A 23,470-nucleotide genomic window follows, 5' to 3' on the forward strand; every position below is an offset into this window, starting at 1 on the left:
TGGCACCCCACTTCAGTACTCTTGCCTGGAAAATCCCATGGACGGAGGAGCCTGGTAGGCTGCAGTCCATGGGGTCTCGAAGAGTCGGACACGACTGAGCGACTTCACTTTCACTTTTCACTTTCATGCACTGGAGAAGGAAATGGCAACCCACTCCAGTGTTCTTGCCTGGAGAATCCCAGGGACAGCAGAGCCTGGTGGGCTGCCGTCTATGGGGTCGCACAGAGTCGGACACGACTGAAGCGACTTAGCAGCAGCAGCAGCAATACAACATAACATAAATATGCCAAAGAGTTGTAAGCAATTCTCAATAAAATAGTGGCTGATAAGCTTCTAAATGCTTGGAGAGGAGACTTAGGGTCTTTAATTTTCCTTTTAATCAGAAACTAAGATGTGCACATAAATGCAAAGAACTGTCATAAAACATTACAAAATAGATGGCTCCATGACAAAAGTCTCTAAGTTTCACTCCTTGTAAATTGCAACAGAAAAACATAAACAGATGTCAGGGGAGGTTCTTACTAGATAAGAAGAAAATGAGTTTTGAAGCTTTCATTTCATAGACTTGAAAGATTTTTTCCTATCAATTCTTCAATGAAAGATACACCATTTAGCATAATTTCATAATCGAAGTTTTCCTATTACTTGAGTTTATTTTCTATTATTATGTAATAAAAATATTATCATGCATTATGTTCAGCTTTATAAATAGAATTCATTACATTCTAACTGCTTAATATAAACTTCTTTTATAAGAAAGACAAAATTCCTTTAAAAATAGGGGTTTTATAGCAAATCATGATTTTGAAATAATTATGTACTCTGCCTCAATTTGTAGTCATATCCTCATTGATTCTCAGACTCTTTTAATGCCTGCCTCATATATCTCTGCAGTTTTACAAAATAAATAGAAATATCTGAGAACTGGTTATATATTTATACATAAATATATTAGACTTGGATGACAAGGAAATCAAAACAGTCAATCCTAAAGAAAATCAACTTTGAACATTCATTGGAAGGACTGATGCTGAAGCTGAAGCTCTAATACTTGGGCCACCTGATGCAAAGAGCCAACTCATTGGAAAAGACCCTGATGCTCTTAAAGATTAAGGGCAGGAAGAGAAAAGGCGACAGAGGATGAGAAGGTTAGATAACATTACCAACTCACTGGATGTGATTCTGAGAGATAATCAAGGACAGGGGAGCCTGGCATGCTGCAGTCCATGGGATCGCAAGGAGTAGGACATGACTTAGTGACTGAACAACAACAACAAATATGCCAGTTAGAGCTATATGTTAATACAGACAGTCGTTCTTACCATTTATATTTGTTTTGAAAAATAAGATAATCACTGAGGTGTTTAAATGGAGAAAACTTTCTGCCAGTGCTATGTAGATAAAGAAACAGAAAGCACAGCAATGAGCACAAACCCCAAGATCTGAACTTGTGTTAGTAGAGAAAGGATACAGTACAGAGAACACAGGACAATAGGCATGTGTATCGTATAAAATTGGTGACTGCTGTGGCGCCTAATAAGTTATAACCAAAAAGTTAAGGCTGATTTGGTACGCTCTTAGCTACTATCCATATCAACATGTCCACTAGGATAGTGTAATCCCATTAACTAAATGGAGTCACTTACGAATCTGAAACAATGCCTTCTGCTATTTCACAAACATGCACAAACAGGAGGGCAAATGTAAGGATCCATCTCAGGTTGTGTCCAGGAAAATGAAGCCATGTGTTGTGATGAATTTGTACCTTCGAGCTTTGACTCCCCCACCCTGAAAAAAAGAGAAAAAGTAAAGAATTAATTATAATCATGAAAATAATTTACATTGTGATATGCTTTGCAGATCGGGGAGAGGAGGTCCTAAAACCTTATTCCTTTCTAGGGCAGCAACATAAATCCTTCTCTATTTTCATTATGTTAAAAAAAAAAAAAGGAATAATTTCAAAGGATTTTTCCAAGCTTCCCTAAGCTAACACATCAACTTTGCTGTCTAGCTCAGGAATAACAAACTCTGGGTGACAACCTGGTTATTTCATGCTCATCACAATTCTTACTGATAGATCTCATTCATTCAAAATAAAAATAAATTAATGATGACGTTAATAAAAGCAATTCAAAGTCTCAAATCTTTCAAAAGATGGGATCTGTGGGAGGCCTAACCAAAAAAATAAAATGGCCACATCTGGTAACAAGATATAGGGCCGACTGGCTGTGTCAGCTCTTACTCACACGCATGCCATGGAATAAAAATCATAACCCATGACTCAGCCGGCGCTGTTCAATAACGCTACTGATATTTTCTGAAAGAAAGCTAAAGCTTTGTTGATTGATGAGATTTTAAGGAGGCTCAAGAACATTACCTGTTCACCCTTAGCTCTTCATTGAAGAAAAAAATTAAGTTACCAGATTACATGTTAGAAAATGTTGATGGTTTCCCCTCAAAAAGAGTGCAATGCCAACTCATATATGATGTGCTAAGACAAGACCCTCCTTCTGTCTCTTGTCACCGCTGTTTGTTTCTTTTTCCCTCTCTCAATTTTTCAACTATAGAGAAGTCCCATAAACTTCAAGAATGAATGGGGTTGGGAGGGATATGAGTGCTAAAAGTACTGAAGGAAGAAATTTCTGTTTCTGGACAAAACGGACCCCTGAAGCATTCTTTGAAAAGAATACTGATTCATCTCTAAATTGTTCCCAAAAGAACTTCATTATTTGAAAATTAGTTACTTTTAACATATTTTACTATAATTTATGCTATTAAACTCTTCGAGGCAGGCTCTGGCTTTCTTTGCATCACTATAATTTTCCTTATACCTGATACTTCTTTGAGATTTATTTGTGATTTCTCACTAACCCAAATAGCCAAGATTATGAATAGTCTGCATTTTTAGCCATTTCTCTTTGACAATGTTAATTTTAATTCCACTTGATTATAATACCCTTTTTGAAGAATGCCAGCTTCTGTGTTCCATGGCAGAGATGCAAACAACACTGCCATAACGATTGCTCTCAATAAGTTAACTGGATGTCAAAAAGGAATTATTAACCATAGAAATACAACAAAAAAGAATGTTCTACTTTGGTAAGTAGGTTACTTACCAATGAACAATATTGGGAAAGTGATAAACAGCAGGAAGACATGAGGAACCAGGTTAAGGGCATCCACAAAGCAGGGATTTTGTAACACACCATCATAGATATTATAGGAAGAAATGTTGTTACCGCAGAATGAAAGGCTCATTTCTTCTTATATAGTTCACTCTAAAAGGGAGAGAAAGGAAGAAAAGCCTCTTACTACAAAAGTCTCCTTCATTAAATTATAGCCTTGGTGGTGGTGGTTTAGTTGCTAAGTCATGTCCAACTCTTGTGACCCCGTGGACTGTGGCCCACCAGGCTCCTCTGTCCATGGGATTTTCCAGGCAAGAATAGTGGAATGGGTTGCCATTTCCTTCTCCAGGGGATCTTCTGGACCCAGGAATCAAACCCGGGCAGACTCCTGCATTGCAGGCAGATTCTTTACCAACTGAGCTACGAGGGATATAGCCTTAAAGAGGTATTATTTCATAAAATTAACCCCCTTTATCTTTGTAGCTGAAGAAATAGGAAATCTTTGTGGTCAAAGTTATTTGAGAATTACTTAGAAAGGCCTTATACATCCTATAAGGTCCACTTGTCAATAGTTTTTTTCCTGATTAAAATATTTCATTTTAATTTGGAAAATACATTATAATTGATATCTACCAATAGTGCTACCTCCAAGGAGTGTTTGTCTAAATAAATTATCAAAAACCAAAAATGGTTGTTTATACAGAAAAAGGAGGGGAAGATGAAACTGACTGAAAAGTCAAAATGCTGTAATATCAAATCCTTTCCCATGGTCATTCATTGAAAATGCTTTCACAAACAACTTCAGCTGAACAGAATTTACTGCAGCATTTCATTCACTGCAGGAAATAGTAATACCAAGAGAGCAATGTGGAGTCCACCAGCATACAGCCTTTCCCTGAACAACAGTAAAATCAAGTGTTTAAGACCAATTAAATATAACTCAAGTGACAAGAAAATGAAACTACACAGGTCCCAGAATCAGACAATATTTTTACATGAAATGCACTCTACTCAGATTTTGAAACAAAGGATGCCTTTTTATTGGAGAGCTGTATTCCATCAGAGGAGACATGGACACGCTGGGAGAAGAAACAGAGGACAAGATTACACACGGTCGTCTTAGCCATTGTGGGACACGGAGCTTCTACTCTGGCTTCTTCTCGGAATGCAATGGAGCCACTGAGAGGGTGGAGATGAGAGAAGTGACAAGCTCTGACTTACATTTTAAATGAATTCTTACTACCGTGAAATGCCACCAAGAGTTTTAGCGTTCGGAAAACTTCTTTATACTGCCTACCATTTATTTATTGCTGTGGAGTCGCTCAGTCAATTCTGACTCTGCCACCCCATGGACTGCAGCACACCATGGACTGAGCAGTCCCCCTCATGGACTGCAGCACTGTTTACTTCGCACCTACTAAATTCTGCGAACTTTGCATATACCATTTAAGCCCTCAGAACAATGAAGCAATATCTGTGGAGCTCTTCAAATTTTACAGATGATGATATGGGTGTTCAGATGCGTTCAGTAACTTCCCAACCAGTAGAGTAGCTGGAATCCACACCCACATGTGTCTGACTCTAAACCATGTTCATTCCACTCCATCATATAGCTCCCGACTTATATTTTTTAAAGAAACTTCTTATCTATTCATATTAAAATAAGTAGTATTTTATGATTTCAACCTCTCTGGACTTTGTTTCTTTTCCATATTTATGTCACCCTGGATTCTGAATTAGATTATTCAAGGTTGGCAACGATTTGGATAACTAAAGTGGTACCTCTTCTCTCTTCCCTTTCATTCATAATTGATTTAGCAATGGTCATGAATTATATAATTTCCTAGAAAGAAACAAACTGTGTTATACAGAAAAGATAGGCAGCAGAGGCAAACTATTGGAGAAACCAAATTTTAAACAAAATTTTTATAAAACATATGAATAGGAGAACTAGTTAGAAAGTCTGTGTGTTGACAGTCTGTCAATGGTCATATGGAATTCTTCTCATACATTATTTCTGGTAATACTTTTTTATACGCTCTCTAGTCAAGACCTTTTTTCATCTTTTTAAAAAAAAATGTTATATTAAAAAAAAAAAAAACCTCAAGATCAGCTTATACACTTGCCAAATCCTTACCAACTGTTAAGATTCTAAGCTTAATAAGAGAATCAAAAGGACTTGAGCTTTTAAAATTATCAATAAAATGGAAGTTCTGAGTTTTATAATTATATGTTGGATATTTTGGATAAAAATAGAGGAAACAGAAACAAAAAAATAGCTTGTAATGGAATTTATAAGACTATTTCCTTTACTTAATAGAAATGATAAAAGGAAACTTTAAGCTTACTTAATTGAAAGGCAAGCATAAACTGTTTCCTAGAACTAACTGGGAAATTCTTTTTGGTTTTTTTTCCTTTGCTTACTTTTTTTTTTTTTCATTGCATGTGCATGCTCAGTCCTGTCTGACTCTTGTGACCCCATGAACTGTAGCCCGCCAGGCTCCTCTGTTCATGGGATTTCCCAGGCACGAATACTAGAATAAGTTGCCATTTCCTTCTCCAGGGGATCTTCCTGACCCAAGAATTGAATCTCCTGAATCTCCTGCACTGCAAGTGGATTCTTTACCTCTTGAGCCATTGGGGTTTCCCATTTTTCTTAAACTAGTTTTAAAATGTTATTGAAAGTTATAGTATTTCAGTGCTTTATTCAATGCTACAACTTGATATTTCATCATGATCATTAAGGCAGCTGCTAAAATATAATCTGAATTTGCAAAACATAGATATATATGTGTATATATATGTATATATATATACACACTTAATTAGCTATAAGCACTGCCTGCCAGTTATCTAATCAATCCTGAAACCTACCAATTAAGTAACCTTTGGATAAATCTGTGTAACTGTGGAAAGAAAATATCAGAGAAGTACAATAACCTGAAAAAGTCCAAGAACATTTTTAGCCATGCACTTGATGTCTGGGACTTCAGGTATGAATTAAGTGTAAAAATATTTATTGATGCTGACCATGCAACTTGGGCACCAAGAATTCAACAGTGCACGTGGCAGAAACAGTCCCTATGGTCTTAGGCTGTATAAATCAGACTAGATAAAACCCAAAAGGTCTTGGTATAATGTAAAAGTTATGATTCAAAAGATTGGGAAATACATAATGACATAATCTCACTAAAGTGCATATGGATAGAGTAAAAACTTTAGAATGCTGTTTTCCTTCTGCCATAATCTTAAACCTCACATTTCCCCTTGGCTCACAACCTGCTCACTGTCTCTCACTGCATCTCTCCTTTTGCTTTTTCTTCTGCCTCTTCTTTCATCCTCTTCCCCTTGCCCTTTAGTCCCCTCCTCCAGACACCTAGCCTGCACGTGGCACACTCTTAACAGCCAACTCTTCTTACAACTCAACATGAATAAAGACAGAGAAAAAGTAAACTTATTGCAGACCTGTTGACATTATTTGTGTTCACCTGAGGCATTTTATTCAATCAGGATTTTTAAACTAATTCTTAAATCTCCAACTGTCATTCAGGGTTTCCCTCCTGGAACCCAGGTTAAGTTGGGGATACTTTGGGAAGGTATAAATTGCTGCTCTCCCCAGATAAATGCCCTCATGTGACACCCGACAGCCCCGCCCCTTCGAGCTTTCTAGTTCAGCTAACACTGACAGGCCCCAGTATCAAAGAGGAGAGAGAGGGAAGCAGGCCAGAGAAGAAGACAGGACATTTTTCTCCCCACAAACATAAACACACAGAAAGACGTTCAAGTGTTTATGACAGTCGATAGGGTTGGAGAATTTGACCCAGTGAACTTGGAACACAAACACCAAAAGTGAAACTCTGATTACAGGAATGGTCTGTAGAACAGATCTTTCTACAGGTTTTGGTGACCAAACTTATGATTTCATGGATATTACCCTCAGTGTTCTTGTGCCTTGAAATGCATCTTATAAAGTTCCACACCCTCAGGACTGAAAACATTTGGATTCAGTTGATGAATATAAAATAAAGTGAAAACCAGCACTCTTCACTGTTCACCCAGCAAACAGTATCAGTTCTGATGGAAGAGTAATCACAGAGAATTTAACAAGCTGGTGACCCCTGAAGAAAGCACACTAAATGCAATATAAAAGTTTTCATTCTCACACACAAAATAACTCATCCTTTACTTATTCAGAGATTAACCAAATTACACTGTGAGACAGAAACACGATATTTTAAAGAACTTATTCAGGGCTTTATCATCATCTCAGGTATGCTCAGGATGGGATCACTCAGGAAAACCAATGTATTTAATAATAAGTTATTTGAAGTTATTCAGTCCATGGTTTATAAAACATGAATTAAAAGATATTGGTCTATTTATCTATGAACTACAGAACCAAGCAGGAAATCATCAGCAAAAAGGACAGACATCTGATTTAGTGTCTGATCTCAACGCACCCATCAAAGTTCTGTTGCACACCAAAGGAAATGTTGACACTACTAAGTAGATAAGATTCCTTACACAGACAGTCCAGTGGCCTTTAAAAAAAAAAAAATCCCAAGCTGTAGAAATAAAGCAAGAAATAGATACCTTGGGTAATCGCTTGACGCTGCTTCAAACCCCCACTGGTGCACTTGCTTTACCTTCAAAACACCAGCTTCCTACTCTGTCTTTAAGTATAAATTTCAAAGCCGGACGCAGAACTCCTATAAAGCAAAGAGGGACAGAAATTAAGCAGAAAGTTACTTCGTGAACAAGACGGGAAATATCTAAAAGGAAAAACAAAACAAAACACAATTGTATTAACTCTTTGCACTTTATCCACTTGGTTTAAGCAGGAGCCGGCCAGAGTTCTCTAAGTACAGCTGGAAACCTGATCCCCACGCCCTCTCTTCCCCAGGGCTGGGGCCGGGTCCCTTCAATCCTAGAAATAGCGACCGCGAAGCGCTGCGAGAGCGCGCTGGAGCCTTCCGCTTGCTGTTAGATCAAAATCGACAACTGAGGGTTATCCTTGAAACTCTTGAAATGAGATTTATGAAAAAGACACGGACTCACTCACCCCGAAGCCAGCGCTTTCCTTCCCCTGGCCGAAGCGCGCCGGGCGCCCAGCGGATTATTTTTAGGGCGGTGGGTGATCAGCTGCTGCCTCCTATCGAGTTTCTGGATTGCACACACTGCTCTGGGCTGGGGCGGACGCGGCCACTCCGAGGCAGGAAACTGAGCAGAAGCCCCGAGCGCAATGCCTGGGACTGGAGACCCTCCCCACCCCCGCTCGGCCCAGCCGTCCGCGCGCCAGCCACAAACTTGGGGCGCGCCTGACAAGGGCTTTAAGAGTGATGTGCGCCCCCCGCAACTCATTAGACACTGAAACTTAGAATCTACGCTTCCGTTATCCCCAGATAACGGGTGTGGGGGGAATCACTAACCTTAGTATACCCAAAGTCACTTGCACTTGTAATTTCCCCCACCCTCTAGGCTCTGCGCGCGCCCTTTTAGCAACCACGTGAGGAAGCGGATTTGGGGGTTTCACTATTTCGCTTCCTGAGCTGATCGGGAAAATGAAGGGCTCACTTCACCCGGAGTAGCCGGCCGCCGGGCTGGATTCGTGCTGTGCGAATGTCTCGCCTTGCGAGGCAGGCTCCAGCTGAATAATTAGGGTAACTTGGTGTTCTGTGCCCGGCACCGCGCTCCCAAAAGGGGACCCTTAACCCTTGCCCCCCGAAACTGGGGCTTTTTCTTCCTACTGTTTTACAGACAGTTACCCTCACTCTTGCCCCCCCCCCCGAGAGATCGCAAAGTCTCAAAGCGATCACGTGTTTAAAATACACTCACCCCACAAGATCTAACCCCCCCACTTCTTGATGCAAGCGGTAAACTTTGTCCCAGGCAACCGTTGTAATTAACACTCGCTTTTATCAGGGGTCATCGCGCTGTCAACTTGAAATAACCATTGTTTTCGTCAACTGTTCTGATCTGATAAAGGATGGTCAGCCCGGGGTGGGAGGTGGCGGGGGGAGGGGTGTCGGGTGCAGGGGAGGGAGCTGGGGCCTCCAGGGCTCGGTGTGCGACCCCCGAGGGGCATAGCTCCAGGGCTGCGGGCAGCCGAAGCTGGTCCCCAGACCCGAACCCCAAACCCTGGCTACCGCTCCGACTCAGGAACAGAGTGTCCTATTTCCTGCCAGCCCCGGGCTTCCCCCCCGGGCGCCTCCCGCTTGCAAGGTCTTTGCGTCCCCTAGTGAAGCCTGGCCTCCGCCAGCGATTGAATCTGGAAGCCGCGGCCGCTACGGGTCTGCGAGGACTCGAGGGGTGGCGCCCGGGAGGGTTCCAGAGACCCCGGGCCCGCGGACTTTGAAAGCTCGGCTAGCGCAGCCTGAAGCTGTTAGCCCAGACGCAGGCGCAAGGAGAGAGCGCGCTTCCAGGATGGGATCCGGAGAGTGTGGCTGGAACCCAGGGACCCCGTGAACAAGCCTCTAGGGGAACCAGAGGCTCCCAGCGCATCTAGGGAGAACGAATTGGAATTGAGGGGTGCAGATAGTCCCAAGAGACAGACTCTGAGTGTGACCACACAAAATCAAGTTGGATTATCTAGATATAGAGAGATAGCAAGGAGATCAAACCAGTCAATCCTAAAGGAAATCAACCCTGAATACTCATTGAATAGACTGATGCTGAAGCTCCAGTACTTTGTCCACTTGATGCAAACAGCCAACTCATTAGAAAAGATCCTGATGCTGGGAAAGATTGAAGGCAAAAGAAGAGGGAAACAGAGAATGAGTTGCTGGATAACATTACTGATTCAATGCACATGAATATGGACAAATTTCATACGTTAGGGACAGGGAGGTCTGGCGTGCTGTAGTCCGTGGGATTGCAAAGTGTCGGACACGACTTAGAGACTAAACAACAAATATATATATCAGATCAGAGCAGTCGCTCGGTCGTGTCTGACTCTTTGCAACCCCATGAATCGCAGCACGGCAGGCCTCCCTGTCCATCACCAACTCCCGGAGTTCACTGAGACTCACGTCCATCGAGTCAGATGATGAACTATGGAATGAGGTTCGTGACATTGTACAGGAGACAGGAATCAAGACCATCCCCATGGAAAAGAAATGCAAAAAAGCAAAATGGCTGTCTGGGGAGGCCTTACAAATAGCTGTGAAAAGAAGAGAAGCGAAAAGCAAAGGAGAAAAGGAAGGATATAAACATCTGAATGCAGAGTTTCAAAGAATAGCAAGAAGAGATAAGAAAGCCTTCCTCAGCGATCAGTGCAAAGAAATAGAGGAAAGCAACAGAATGGGAAAGACTAGAGATCTCTTCAAGAAAATCAGAGATACCAAAGGAACATTTCATGCAAAGATGGGCTCGATAAAGGACAGAAATGGTATGGACCTAACAGAAGCAGAAGATATTAAGAAGAGATGGCAAGAATACACAGAAGAACTGTACAAAAAAGAGCTTCATAACCCAGATAATCACGATGGTGTGATCACTGACCTAGAGCCAGACATCCTGGAATGTGAAGTCAAGTGGGCCTTAGAAAGCATCACTACGAACAAAGCTAGTGGAGGTGATGGAATTCCAGTTGAGCTATTCCAAATCCTGAAAGATGATGCTGTGAAAGTGCTGCACTCAATATGCCAGCACATTTGGAAACTCAGCAGTGGCCACAGGACTGGAAAAGGCCAGTTTTCATTCCAATCCCAAAGAAAGGCAATGCCAAAGAATGCTCAAACTACTGCACAACTGCACTCATCTCACACGCTAGTAAAGTAATGCTCAAAGTTCTCCAAGCAGGGTTTCAGCAATATGTGAACCGTGAACTTCCTGATGTTCAAGCTGGTTTTAGAAAAGGCAGAGGAACCAGAGATGGAAAAAGCAAGAGAGTTCCAGAAAAGCATCTATTTCTGCTTTATTGACTATGCCAAAGCCTTTGACTGTGTGGATCACAATAAACTGTGGAAAAAAAGAATATATATATATATATATATATATGCATGCTAACGCTAAGATACTTCAGTCATGTCTGACTCTTTTGCGACTGCATGGACTGTAGCCCACCAGGTTCCTCTGTCCATGGGATTCTCCCAGTAAGAATACTGGAGTGGGTTGCTATGGTCTCCTTCAGGGGATTCCCCCCTCCCCCAGGGATCGAACCCACATCTCTTATGTCTCATGCATTAGCAGGTAAGTTCGTTGGAGAAGGAAGTAGCAGCCCACTCCAGTATTCTTGCCTGGAAAATCCCATGGACAGAGGAGCCTGGTAGGCTACAATCCATGGGGTCTCAAAGAATTGGACATGACTGAGCAACTTCACTTTCTTTCTTTCTTTACCACTAGTGCCACCTGGGAAGCCCTTCCCCATCTCACTGCTGCTGCCGCCTTAATTCATGATCTTCATGTCTCTCGCTAAGACTGTTTTGATACCTGCAAACTGATGATTCTGTGGCTGAACTGTCCTCCTCCCCCTTTCTACCACATTTTCCAGACTTATCCTTGTAAAGATCTAGTCATGGCCTTCTTTCTCAATCTCTCAAAGTGTGGTCCACTAACGACCTGCACCAGAATTCGAAAGCATCAATTCTTTGGTGCTCCAGGCTTCTTTATGGTCCAGCTCTCACATCCATACATGACTACTAGAAAAACCATAGCTTTGACTATACAGGCCTTTGTCACCAAAGTGATGTCTCTGCTTTTTAATACTCTGTCTAGGTTTCTAAATCAAAAGCCATAAGAAAAGTGAATTCTTTGGGTCAGAAACTAATCACTAGTTTCAGTGAAAATATTATTTCCAGAAGGGTGCTGGCCTCTCACAGTTTTGGAAGCTCACAACTCAGTAGGGAACTTACACTGCTGTGTCTGCTTCAGCAAAACTTATCAGGGCTTGTTTCTCTTATGGTGCTCCATCTTTCCATACTTACTCGCCAAGCTTTTCCTTAGAGTCATCCTCAAAATTTAAGGGAAGTGAATTTATACCTTCATAGACCTGGCAGTTTAATCCAAAGAGGTCCCCCACAAAGTCAAAATTTCTTGTCGTCTTATATTGCAACTTAAAAATGTATACAGATTTTGCATTTTATCCTGTAATCCCCACAACCACCAAGAGCCATATCCATTTTCTAAATCAGTTGTTATTGTTGTTCAGTCACAAAGTGTTGTCCAATTCTTTGCAGTCCCATGGACTGCAGCACAGCAGGCTCCTCTGTCCTACACCATCTCCCAGAGTTTGCTCAAACTTATGTCCATTGAGTCAATGATGCTATCCAACCGTCTAATCCTCTGTCGCCCCCTTCTCCTGCCTTCAGTCTTTCCCAGCAACAGGATCTTTTCCAGAGAGTCAGCTCTTCTCATCAGGTGGTCAAAGTACTGGCTTTAGCTTCAGGATTAGTCCTTCAGAATATTCAGGACTGATTTCCTTTAGGATTGACTGGTTTAATTTCCTTGTAGTCCAAGGGACTCTCAAGAGTCTTCTCCAGTACCACAATTCAAAAGCATCAATTCTTTGACACTCAGCCTTCTTTATAGTCCAACTCTCACATCCGTACATGACTACTGGAAAAACCATACCTTTGACTATGCAGAACTTTGTTTACAAACTGATATCTCTGCTTTCTAAATCAGTATTGCCTAGCAAACAACATTCAGCCTGAATGCAAATACTTGTTGAATGACTAAGTAATATATCCAAATTGACGTTAATGGGGTGGTGGGTAAGGGGAGTAAGTGTATCTTCAAGCAAAATCCATGCCTTAAGAATATGTTCCATGATTGCTCTGTGGTGTCAAATGTTGAATGCGCATATCCCCGTTTCAGAAACATGGTGGTAAAATGGCCTCACAACTAATTGTTTACCAGGATAACTTCCAGAAAATATTTCTGGTAATTTTTTTTGGCTATGCTGCATGGTTCATGTAGGATCTTAGCTCCCCCAACCAGGGATGAAACCCATGCCCCATTAGGGGAAGTTCGGAGTTTTAACCAGTAGACCGCCTGGGAAGTCCCCAGAAAATACTTCTAAAAACAGATAATAATGCTGAGTACCAAAATACCACTTTTAGGCTACAGTAATTACAATTTAACTTTCATTTTCGTTTCCTATTCAGTTCACCATGGAATAATGAAATTACTATTTAAACTGTCAAATCCACACTTTCCATTGCCCAGGTGGTTTGTTAGTGCCTCTCTTCTTTCTGCCGATTGTCAGCACTTTCTCTGTCCAGTCTTTTTGAAGTAGAAAGCTGAAAAAAAATCATCTTCATAACTTAGATAAGAGTAGAAAGTATTGGGAAATAATAAAATTATACAGGTAATTTGACTAGAGAAGGAGTCTGCGGGGGACAATAGAAAATCTCTCTGAGCTGCCTTGGAAGGCACAAAAATTCACTCCTTTATTCATGAGAAGTGAGAACAGTGACAGGTAATTTGAGCAATTGCTGTGTGTCAGGCACTACGCTAAGCATCTCATTCAACCTCACTACTATCGTATCAGCTGAGTATTTCACAATCCCTTATCTATTGAAGAAATGAATGAAAAGATAATAAACGTATTTCTTGCCACTCCCACCAGCAACTTATTGGTACTGGGAATATAGCTAGGATTTGACTAGCACAGAGAACACTGCAGAGTAGAAATAAGCAAATAAGCAAATGTAACATGCTCACTTCACAATTCCATAAGGGTTAGACTTAATTTTGGAGGGCTGTAGGGGAAACCAAGATACTAGACAGAAAACTTGTCTCCACATCATTGCTGCTAAGTCACTTCAGTCGTGTCCGACTCTGTGCGACCCCATAACCATATCATTAGGACTTGATAAAATCTAAACTTTTTTCTATTAGAGTGAACTACAGGCATAATTGAAATGTAAACTCTGGTGGCTCAGGCAGTAAAGAATCCATCTGCAATGTGGGAGACCTGGGTTTGATCCCTAGGTTGGAAAGCTCCCTTGGAGGAGGGCATGGCAACCCACTCCAGGATTCTTGCCTGGAAAATCTCGTGGACAGAGGAGGCTGGCGGGCTACAGTCCATGAGGTCGCAAAGAGTCAGACACAACTGAGTGACTAAGCACAGTAGGCATAATCAAAATGTAAACTTTCTGTAGTATATTCCTTCTCTTTCCCCAAACTCGCCCCACCTCCCTATTCTCTCTTCAGTTCAGTTGCTCACTCGTGTCCAACTCTTTGCGACCCCATGAATTGCAGCATGCCAGGCCTCCCTGTCCATCACCAACTCCCGGAGTTCACTCAGAGTCATGTCCATCGAGTCAGTGATGCCATCCAGCCATCTCATCCTCTGTCGTCCCCTTCTCCTCCTGCCCCCAATCCCTCCCAGCATCAGAGTCTTTTCCAATGAGGCAACTCTTCGCATGAGGTGGCCAAAGTACTGGAGTGTCAGCTTTAGCATCATTCCTTCCAAAGAAATCCCAGGGCTGATCTCCTTCAGAATGGACTGGTTGGATCTCCTTACAGTCCAAGGGACTCTCAAGAGTCTTCTCCAACACCACAGTTCAAAAGCATCAATTCTTTGGTGCTCAGCTTTCTTCACAGTCCAACTCTCATATCCATACATGACCACTGGAAAAACCATAGCCTTGACTAGATGGACCTTTGTTGGCAAAGTAATGTCTCTGCTTTTCAATATGCTATCTAGGTTGGTCATAACTTTCCTTAATTGCTCCAATAACTCAGATTTAAAGCATTGGTAGGATCTTGCATCCTCATAAAGTTATTAAATCACTTAAGTTATGCTTAGCAATGACTTTCCCGACTTTTTTCCTTTCTTTCTACCTCCTTTCTATCTTAGAGTTTCGTTAGTTATTATATCAACCACTCAAGGCTTAAGATTTAATTATGGTCTCTCTCACCCTAAAGCATTTTACATATGCATAGTATATTAATCTTCCTACAGGGCATTTTCAGTTATAGAATAACCACACTCCCAAATCTCTCATGACTCACTCTGTCATTTAAGGTTCTTGCAAAAGTTGCCCCATCCTCCCTGACCCCTTGTTTTCCAACCAAACTCTACTACACATAGCTCCAGTACACCCGCTGCTCTGACCACCTCAATACCCTTACTTTTGCTTATCCAACTGCCAAATGATCTCTTTGATTCTTTTCCCTTTTTGAATTCTAACCTGTTTTCCAAATGCCTTCATATTTTGCATCACTCCACTGTGGATCAAGTACATAGTAGATGTGAAACTGATTGCTACAGCCCTTTCTCTCTATAACTGCAGTCATGGCACCACTTCGATGTGGCTTTTGCAGCATCCCCCCCACCCCCTCCACACACACACAGCATGGGCTCTGCTATCAGTCAGATCACTCCTCTCCAGGTCAAGCTGGCCTCTCAAGACAGCAGTCTTTGTGTCCCCTGCTACTTCCCTTCTCCCTTCAATTGCAAAGTGTAAATGATCCAGAAGACAAATGAGAAAAGGCCAATGGACTCTAATCAAACATTTGTTTTTTACAGGCACACCTGGTTTTATTGTGCTTTGCCTTATTGCACTTTGCAGGTGTTGTTTTTTTATGAACTGACGGTTTGTGGCAACCCTGTGCTGTAGGATGACGGTTAGCATTTTTTCCCCCATTTTTATCCATATTTTATTTTTCCCTATTCCCATCACATCTATAGTTACCAAAAGCAGTCAACTGTACAAGATTAATTTAATGGGAAACAAACTTTTGTTTACAAAAGAATGTGCTGATTCACAGGAGAAAGCATTGCTTTTACTTGGGTCTCAATCTAGAATCCTCAAATTCTAGTAAGTCAGTTTTTAAATGTGTTAATTTGGATGGTTAGCATTTTTTAACAGTAAAGTATCTTTTAAATTTTTTTTGAAGTATAGTTTATTTACAATGTTGTGCTAGTTTCAGGTGTATATCATGTGTGTGTATACCTATATATGTGCATACACATGTATACACACATGTGTGTATACATATATGTATATACATGTGTGTATACATATGTATATGTGTGTGTGTTTGTGTATATATATATACGTATGTATATATATATATGTATGTATGTGTATATATATATATACTTTCGCAGATTCTTTTCCCTTATGTGCATTTATGCTCAGTCACTCAGTTGTGTCAGATTCTTTGTGACCCCATGAGTCTAATTCCCTATGCTATACAGCAGGTCCTTGTTGGTTATCTATCTTATATATAGTTTGTACATGTCAACTGCAACCTCCTAATTTATCCTTTCCCTTCCCTTTCCCCTTTGGTAACCATAAGCTTATTTTCTATGTTTGTGACTCCATTTATGTTTTGTAAATAATTTAATTTGTATTTTTTTTTCTTTTTTGGTCCCACTACCTCATAGCAAGCTTCATGGATATCTTGATACTCTCCTGTCCTAACGTCTTTTTTAAATGAGAGCAGAGATTTAAGAGGGAAGAATTACAGAGGTTAAGAGCTGTGTTCTCGGAGAGTTATCAGTGAGGACTCTTGCAGGTAAGAGCCCAACAGGATTTTGAACCCAGTGTGTTGTTTACAAAACAATGAGCTTTGTTCTGAATCATGCTATAGTTACATGAGTTGAGCAGTAGAAACCAGAGAACCATCTTCCCAGAGATGGTTTGTAGGAATAAAGGCTATTCATAATGTTTATACAAAAGTAAAAGCATGAGTAAGATCTAAATCTCCATAACTATGTCTTGCAAATCTGGAAATACAGACTCAGACACGTGCATGTAATACTGAATATTCACACACTCCTATTGAGGATGTGAATACAGACGAACTTCCTTAGGAAATACTATAAAAGGATATAAGGTTAGAGTAAAAAAAAAAAAAATCCAATGTTGTTCCTGGAATAGCAGATCACAGAGGCTAATCTGGGAAACAGATCCTGAGGGCATTTAATAAAGTCAGATAAGCACTAAGATTACATTGACCGAGTCACGTAATAAAGATTTTTTATTCTTTTGCAAACGTGAACCATTTAGAGAGTGAATTTCCCTTTTCTAACGATTCATTTAGGGGGAGGAAAAAAGATATCTGTCTTAAGCCAAAAGAACAGTCCAATTCATTAGAGCTTGATGAAAATGAAGTTCTGAAAATCCACAGTTGATGTGCTTGGTTCCACCAGCACTCAGAGCATTCATTTCTTGAAATGAAGAGTATTAAGACTTGGATTAATTTATTCTGTCAATGAATATTTACTGATGGGCTACTGTGTGTCTCACATGCGGCAGGAGAAAATATCATTACATAAGATAGACATGCCTTTCTAGAAGTTTAAATCTAGCAAGGAATAAGAAGAAACATTGTTAAAGATAAAATTGTCATAAGTGCTACAAACAGAACATACAAAGTATGGTGACAGCTTGTTATTGCCAGACCAGACCTAGCCAGGGGAATTTTCCCATGGAAACGACATTTCAGCTGTAGCATGGAGAATGAGAAGGAGTAAGTCAGGCACACTGTAAGAGAGGTCAGGGAGGATAATCATGTTGTAAGTCAGGAGAATATGTGCAACTGCTATGTTTAAAATGGATAACCAACAAGGACCTACTGTATAGCAGTGGGAACTCTGCTCAATATTCTGTAAAAACTTAAACAGGGAAAGAATTTTAAAAAAGAATAGATGTATATGTATAGTTGAACCACTCTGTTGTATACCTGAAGCTAACACAACGTTGTCAATCAAATATACTCCAATATAAAATAATTAAAAAAACAAAAACAAACCTGGAGAATATATGCAAAGGCCCTGTGGTAGAAGGGACTGCATGCTTTTGAGGCACTAACAGAAGGCCAGTGGCTAAAGTGTGGTAAGGGCAAAGAAGGGTCAGAGATGACAGATGGGCAAGGCCTGGGAAGGTCATAAGAAAGATCGTGAATTTTATTCTAATTTCAGTAGGAAATCAACCAGAAGATGAACATTTAAATGATTTCTTTTTTTTTTTCTATTTTTATATAAACCCATATAGAGATCTTTTGTATTCATCTACTTTCTTGTGTTGAATTATTTTTTCTATACATTACTAAGAATAAGCTTACTGATTTAAGTGGTAGAAATATCTTCATTTCTTATGCTATATTTTAATATATTTAATATATCATATATATATTTAATATATTATAGTTGTTGTTTAGTCATGTCCAGCTCTTTGTGACTCCATGAATTGTAGTCCACGAGAGTCCCTTGGACTGCAAGGAGATCCAACCAGTCCATCCTAAAGATCAGTCCTGGGTGTTCATTGGAAGGACTGATGTTGAAGCTGAAACCCCAATACTTTGGCCACCTGATGCAGAGAGCTGACTCATTTGGAAAGACCCCGATGCTGGGAAAGATTGAGGGCAGGAGGAGAAGAGGACGACAGAGGATGAAATGGTTGGATGGCATCACCGACTCAATGGACATGGGTTTGGGTGGACTCCAGGAGTTGGTGATGGACAGGGAGGCCTGGCATGCTGCAGTTCATGGGGTCGCAAAGAGTCGGACACGACTGAGTGACTGAACTGAACTGAACTGAGGGTCCTCTGTCAATGGGTTTTTCCAGGCAAAAATACTGGAGTGAATTGCCATTTCCTTCTCCAGGGTATTTTCCTGACCCAGAGATCAAACCCGTGTCTCCTGCATTGGCAGGTGTGTTCTTTACCACTGAGGGAGAACTGTCCCAAGTATGTCTGGAGTCTCTAGGCTCTGTGGTCTTAAGATCTTAAGCAAGACTTTCATTTAATGTTCTATTACACATTTTCAGTCTTCTTAGTGTTGTATAAAGAAGACTGGAAAGTCTAGAAGGAACAGTTCAACCTTTGGGGGTATTTTTACACAAGATTAAAATAAGATAAAGTGAAAGTCCTTGGCAAAGTGTAAAACACCATAAAATCATAAGATGTTAGTATTATTTAGTGTTTATTTATTATAAATATTCATTACATTGAAAAGATCCCTTCTCAAAACATAATATAGGAATACGTAAACATACTTAAACCAGGTTCAGTTTGTTTGGGACTTTTCTGTATTTAGTATCTAGTCAAGATTTCATGGTTTTAAACTTGGCAAGGAAAGTGAAAAGCAAAAAAGAAAAACTAACTTCACTTGAAACATTTTCCATATTTCTCCTCTATCTCTCTCCCAATTTTTTGTTTCTATGGAAAAACATCAGGGAAAATATTTCAATTAATTATTTTAAAAAGACAAAGAAGAAGTTAAATGGAGTGAGATCTCTCTTTTGAAATGCAATAAATAACCCAAAGGGCAAAATTCACATCTGAAATCTGGCCTATTAATTATGAAGACTAAGAGCTAATTCCTCTCCACATTGGAAAACAAAACAATAACTTAGTCAAAGGATAGGAGGACAGTGAGAGCTACCCTTCCTGTTGGACTCTCTATAAAGCTAATACTGAGATGAGTTGTGTGTGTGAATGATTTGTTAATAAGTATAATACCTTAAAAGGAAACAGAAGGAAGTAGGATTTTGCCGGGGGGTGCTGTCGGGTCCTGTCACGACAAAACTCTGCCAGTCCACTGGGGCTCTCTGGAACAATGACTGTCCAAAGCTAAGCCCTTATACCACCTTGTAGCATCACTTTGCTCCATCACTGGCTGGAGGGGCTCTCTGAGAACTTGACTTCTGTTCAAACGCTGAGGTACATCCCAAGGGAGCCAACTGCTGGAGACCATCAGCTCTAACATTCCTTGTGGCTGGGCAGCAGACCATTTGGAAGGGAGACTTGAGCAGCACACTTCAGCGTCTACACAGATACACAGAAAAGCAGCAGAGCTTGAAAGACTAGCAAAGAGAAAGCAGAGATCATTCTTAAGATCATCACCTGTATTTCCTGAATCACAGCAGTCTGGATCTAAGAACAAGATAACAAAAACCAACATCTTTTTAAAGAAAAAGCTGTCTGTAATCCTACTCAGCATTGATGATACTCAGACACTCATGTCCGACTCTTTGTGACCCCATGGACCATAGCCTGCTAGGCTCCTCTGTCCATTGGATTCTCCAGGCAAGTATACTGGAGTGGGTGGCCATTTCCTCCTCCAGGGGGTCTTCGCCAGCCAGGGATCAAAACCTCATCTCTTAGGTCTCCTGCATTGGCAGGTGGATTCTTTACCACTAGCACCACCTGGGAAGCCCATCTGTAATCCTACTTACCCTTCAAGAAATCTATTCTCCAGAAGATCTTCCTAAATAAATTTAAGAATATCCAGTGGGTGTCTTACATGAGCCCTGATGACATTCTGTTGACTGCCATGCGGGAACCTACGGTTTTTCTTAACTCCCAGTACAGATTCAAGAGAATGTGTCTAACTACACCTAAGTAAAGAAGGGTTCTAAGCTTCTCTGATGGCTCAGACGGTAAAGCGTCTGCCCGCAATGCAGGAGACCTGGGTTCGATTCCTGGGTCAGGAAGATCCCCTGGAGAAAGAAATGGCAATCCACTCCAGCACTCTTGCCTGGAAAATCCTATCGCTGGAGGAGCCTGATAGACTACAGTCCATGGGGTCGCAAAGAGTCGCACACGACTGAGCGTGAGCAAAGAGTCGGATACGACTGACTTCACTTCACTTAAGAATGGCAGCTATGCCTTTTTTACCCATGGACAGCATGACTATCCAGATACTGCTCCACAGGAAGTACCCCTGATGATGCCAAGTTGCCCAAGACCAGGAATTCTGATCTCGAGCCAGGGATTCTGATGTCTTAGGTGCAGGAGTGTGCGCGTGCTCTTTTCCTTCAGTCATGTCCAACTCTTTTGCGACTCCATGGATTGTAGCCCACCAGGTTCCTCTGTCCATGGGATTCTCCCAGCAAGAATACTGGAGTGCCTTGCCATGCCCTCCTCCAGGGGATTTTCCTGACCCAGGGATCAAACCCGTGTCTCCTGCGGCTCCTGCATTGCAGGCAGGTCCTTTACTGCTGAGTCACCAGAAGCCATATGCAGGAGCAGAAGGCACTAAAACCAGCCCTTCACCATCATCCATATCACTCTGCAGGCGTTGTCAACACCGCAGGCGTTGTTAACACTGCTAACATTCTATCACGATGCCACCAGTGTTGCCACTTCCAGGGGACCCAAGTTCTCATGGAATCTGTAGAAGTACAGCTTTTTGAGATCTCGCTTCCTTTTTCATTGCAGCTCCCTTGCTCTGAGGCTGAGGAAGACTGGGCTGATTGATCATCTAAGTGCCAAATGCAAACACACTCCCTTCTGATAGTGACATTAGATTTTGATCAGACTCTGTCTGTGTTCATTTTCACTCTTATCTTAGGAGGTTTTTTTTTTTTTTTCTCAGTAGGAAAAACAACTCCTGGTTGTGCGATGCACTCCTAATCTTCCAGCCTTATGCAGCTGTTCTTACATGTTAGGATGCAAGCTGAGATTCTTAGGGCATTTGCCTACGAGTTTCTCCAGTTATTAGAGAATGAAAAATTGCTAAAGCATACTTTGCCAACAAAGGTCCATCTAGTCCAGGCTATGGTTTTTCCAGTGGTCATGTATGGATGTGAGAGTTGAACTATAAAGAAAGCTGAGCACCGAAGAATTGATGCTTTTGAACTGTGGTGTTGGAGAAGACTCCTGAGAGTCCCTTGGACTGCAAGGAGATCCAACCAGTCCATCGTAAATGAGTCAGTCCTGGGTGTTCATTGGAAGGACTGATGTTGAAGCTGAAACTCCAATACTTTGGCCACCTCATGCGAAGAGCTGACTCATTTGAAAAGACCCTAATGCTGGGAAAGATTGAGGGCAGGAGGAGAAGGGGACAACAGAGGATGAGATGGTTGGATGGCATCACCGACTCGATGGACATGGGTTTGGGTGGACTCCGGGAGTTGATGATGGACAGGGAGGCCTGGTGTGCCGCTGTTCACGGGGTCGCAAAGAGTCAGACATGACTTAGCAACTGAACTGAACTGAATTTCTGTAAGGGGTTTTCCCTGGTGGTTCAGACAGTAAAGAATCTGCCTGCAATCCAGGAGACGCAGATTTGATCCCCGGGTCAGGAAGATCCCCTGGAGAAAGGCATGACAACCCACTCCAGTAGTTTTGCCTGGAGAATCCCGTGGAGAGAGGAGCCTGGTCGGCTATAGTCCATGGAGTGGCAAAAGAGTTGGCATGACAGAACATGCATGCAATCGCTCTAAGAAACTGAAGACAACTATCATCTATGGCGTAAACAGAATTATTCTCAACAAATCCTTTTTCAGTCTTAGTCAAAAAAGCTCTTCCAGCCAGAATGGTAGGTCTATGCAGCCAGGATAGTGACAAGTCTGTTTGCCAAGCTGGGCAGAATCATGAGTAACCCTCCTCATAAATAGTCTTAAGCTTCTATTTGACTTTTCTATGTGTTACACTAATACAAGCTGGAATGTTTTCAGCCCAACTACTTGCATTTGAGGAAATCAAAATAATGCTTAATACTTTGAAACCATAGCTGAAGAGGTCAGGTGCAGTTGAATCATTTGTTAAAATATTTTCTTTCTGGAAACCTAAATGCTTCTCACACAGCCTTCCCTGGGCTGTTACCTTATAAGACAATGTTAGGAGGGGCAAAACTAGAAGAGATAATATTATGCCAGTACTTTTAAGAAAGTGCTAAAGAAAAAAAAAAATCAGAATTCAAGACTTCAGTCTCATTTCCTGTCATACAGTCAACAAATGGGGATTTTTCAGTTTCTTTGAGATAAAATGAAAGCTAAGAAAAGTTGCATTTCGGTTGTTTCTCCAGCCAGCTTGGAAACATATTATTTTCTAGGAAAAAAGAGTATAAAAGAGAGACTTTTAAAACCAATTGCTTTCATGCTACAGAAATACATTTGTGGGCCATAGAGCACACAAATGCATTCACCTCCCCTTCTGGTTATAGTGGTGACGTGTCCTTCCTGTTTATCCTTCTCAGGAATAGCAACTTTTCCACATTTCAGTTCCTGGAACTCTTTGGTCTTTATTTCCTCTCTCCAGCTTTTCTCCATCACTGAACTTAACAGTTAGGACCCATTTAGGGTTCGTTCAGGACTCCTAGCATCCAAACTGAGACTAGCTGGGCAAGGATCTTACTGCCAGTTTGAATTTGAAGTTCTTTCCAAATAAAACTTGTCTGAAAGAAAAGAAACAGAAGATTCAAAATTGAAGGATTAAATAAGCTGAAAAACCAAAAGAGACGTGAAAAGTGCCCTTTCGTGGACACAGCGCCAAGTCTCTATCCAGACTAGAGTGCAAACATGTTTGGCCATCAACACTCAATTCCCTTTACTCCACAAAGTGAAAAACAGGAGCTCATTACCATGGTCCTAATAGCATTTAATGTTCTTTGGTTACAGTGACTCCTGGCCAAATGAATATTAAAAAACCCTTGGAGC

General features: G+C 41.2%; 1 protein-coding gene across 6 annotated transcripts in view; it reads right to left on the minus strand.

Moving 5' to 3' along the window:
* Nucleotides 1-8,836, minus strand: part of ABCC9 (ATP binding cassette subfamily C member 9) — a 154,356-nt gene extending 145,520 nt beyond the window's left edge. For 2 of the 6 annotated variants that reach the window (XM_044941233.2, XM_006067645.4), the window contains exons 1-4: nucleotides 8,188-8,836; nucleotides 7,719-7,834; nucleotides 3,117-3,278; nucleotides 1,647-1,788 (exon numbers count right to left, since the gene is read on the minus strand). In XM_044941233.2, coding sequence (XP_044797168.1) covers nucleotides 1,647-1,788; nucleotides 3,117-3,258 — 284 coding nt within the window. In that variant the 5' untranslated portion in view covers nucleotides 3,259-3,278; nucleotides 7,719-7,834; nucleotides 8,188-8,836. Of the gene's footprint in view, nucleotides 1-1,646; nucleotides 1,789-3,116; nucleotides 3,279-7,718; nucleotides 7,835-7,935; nucleotides 8,140-8,187 lie in introns of those variants that run through there. The other 4 variants (XM_006067642.4, XM_006067643.4, XM_006067644.4 and 1 more) reach the window with 4 other exon arrangements.
* Nucleotides 8,837-23,470: the final 14,634 nt, after the last annotated feature.

The sequence above is a fragment of the Bubalus bubalis genome, chromosome 4 (assembly GCF_019923935.1).
Source record: "Bubalus bubalis isolate 160015118507 breed Murrah chromosome 4, NDDB_SH_1, whole genome shotgun sequence".
NCBI lineage: Eukaryota > Metazoa > Chordata > Mammalia > Artiodactyla > Bovidae > Bubalus > Bubalus bubalis.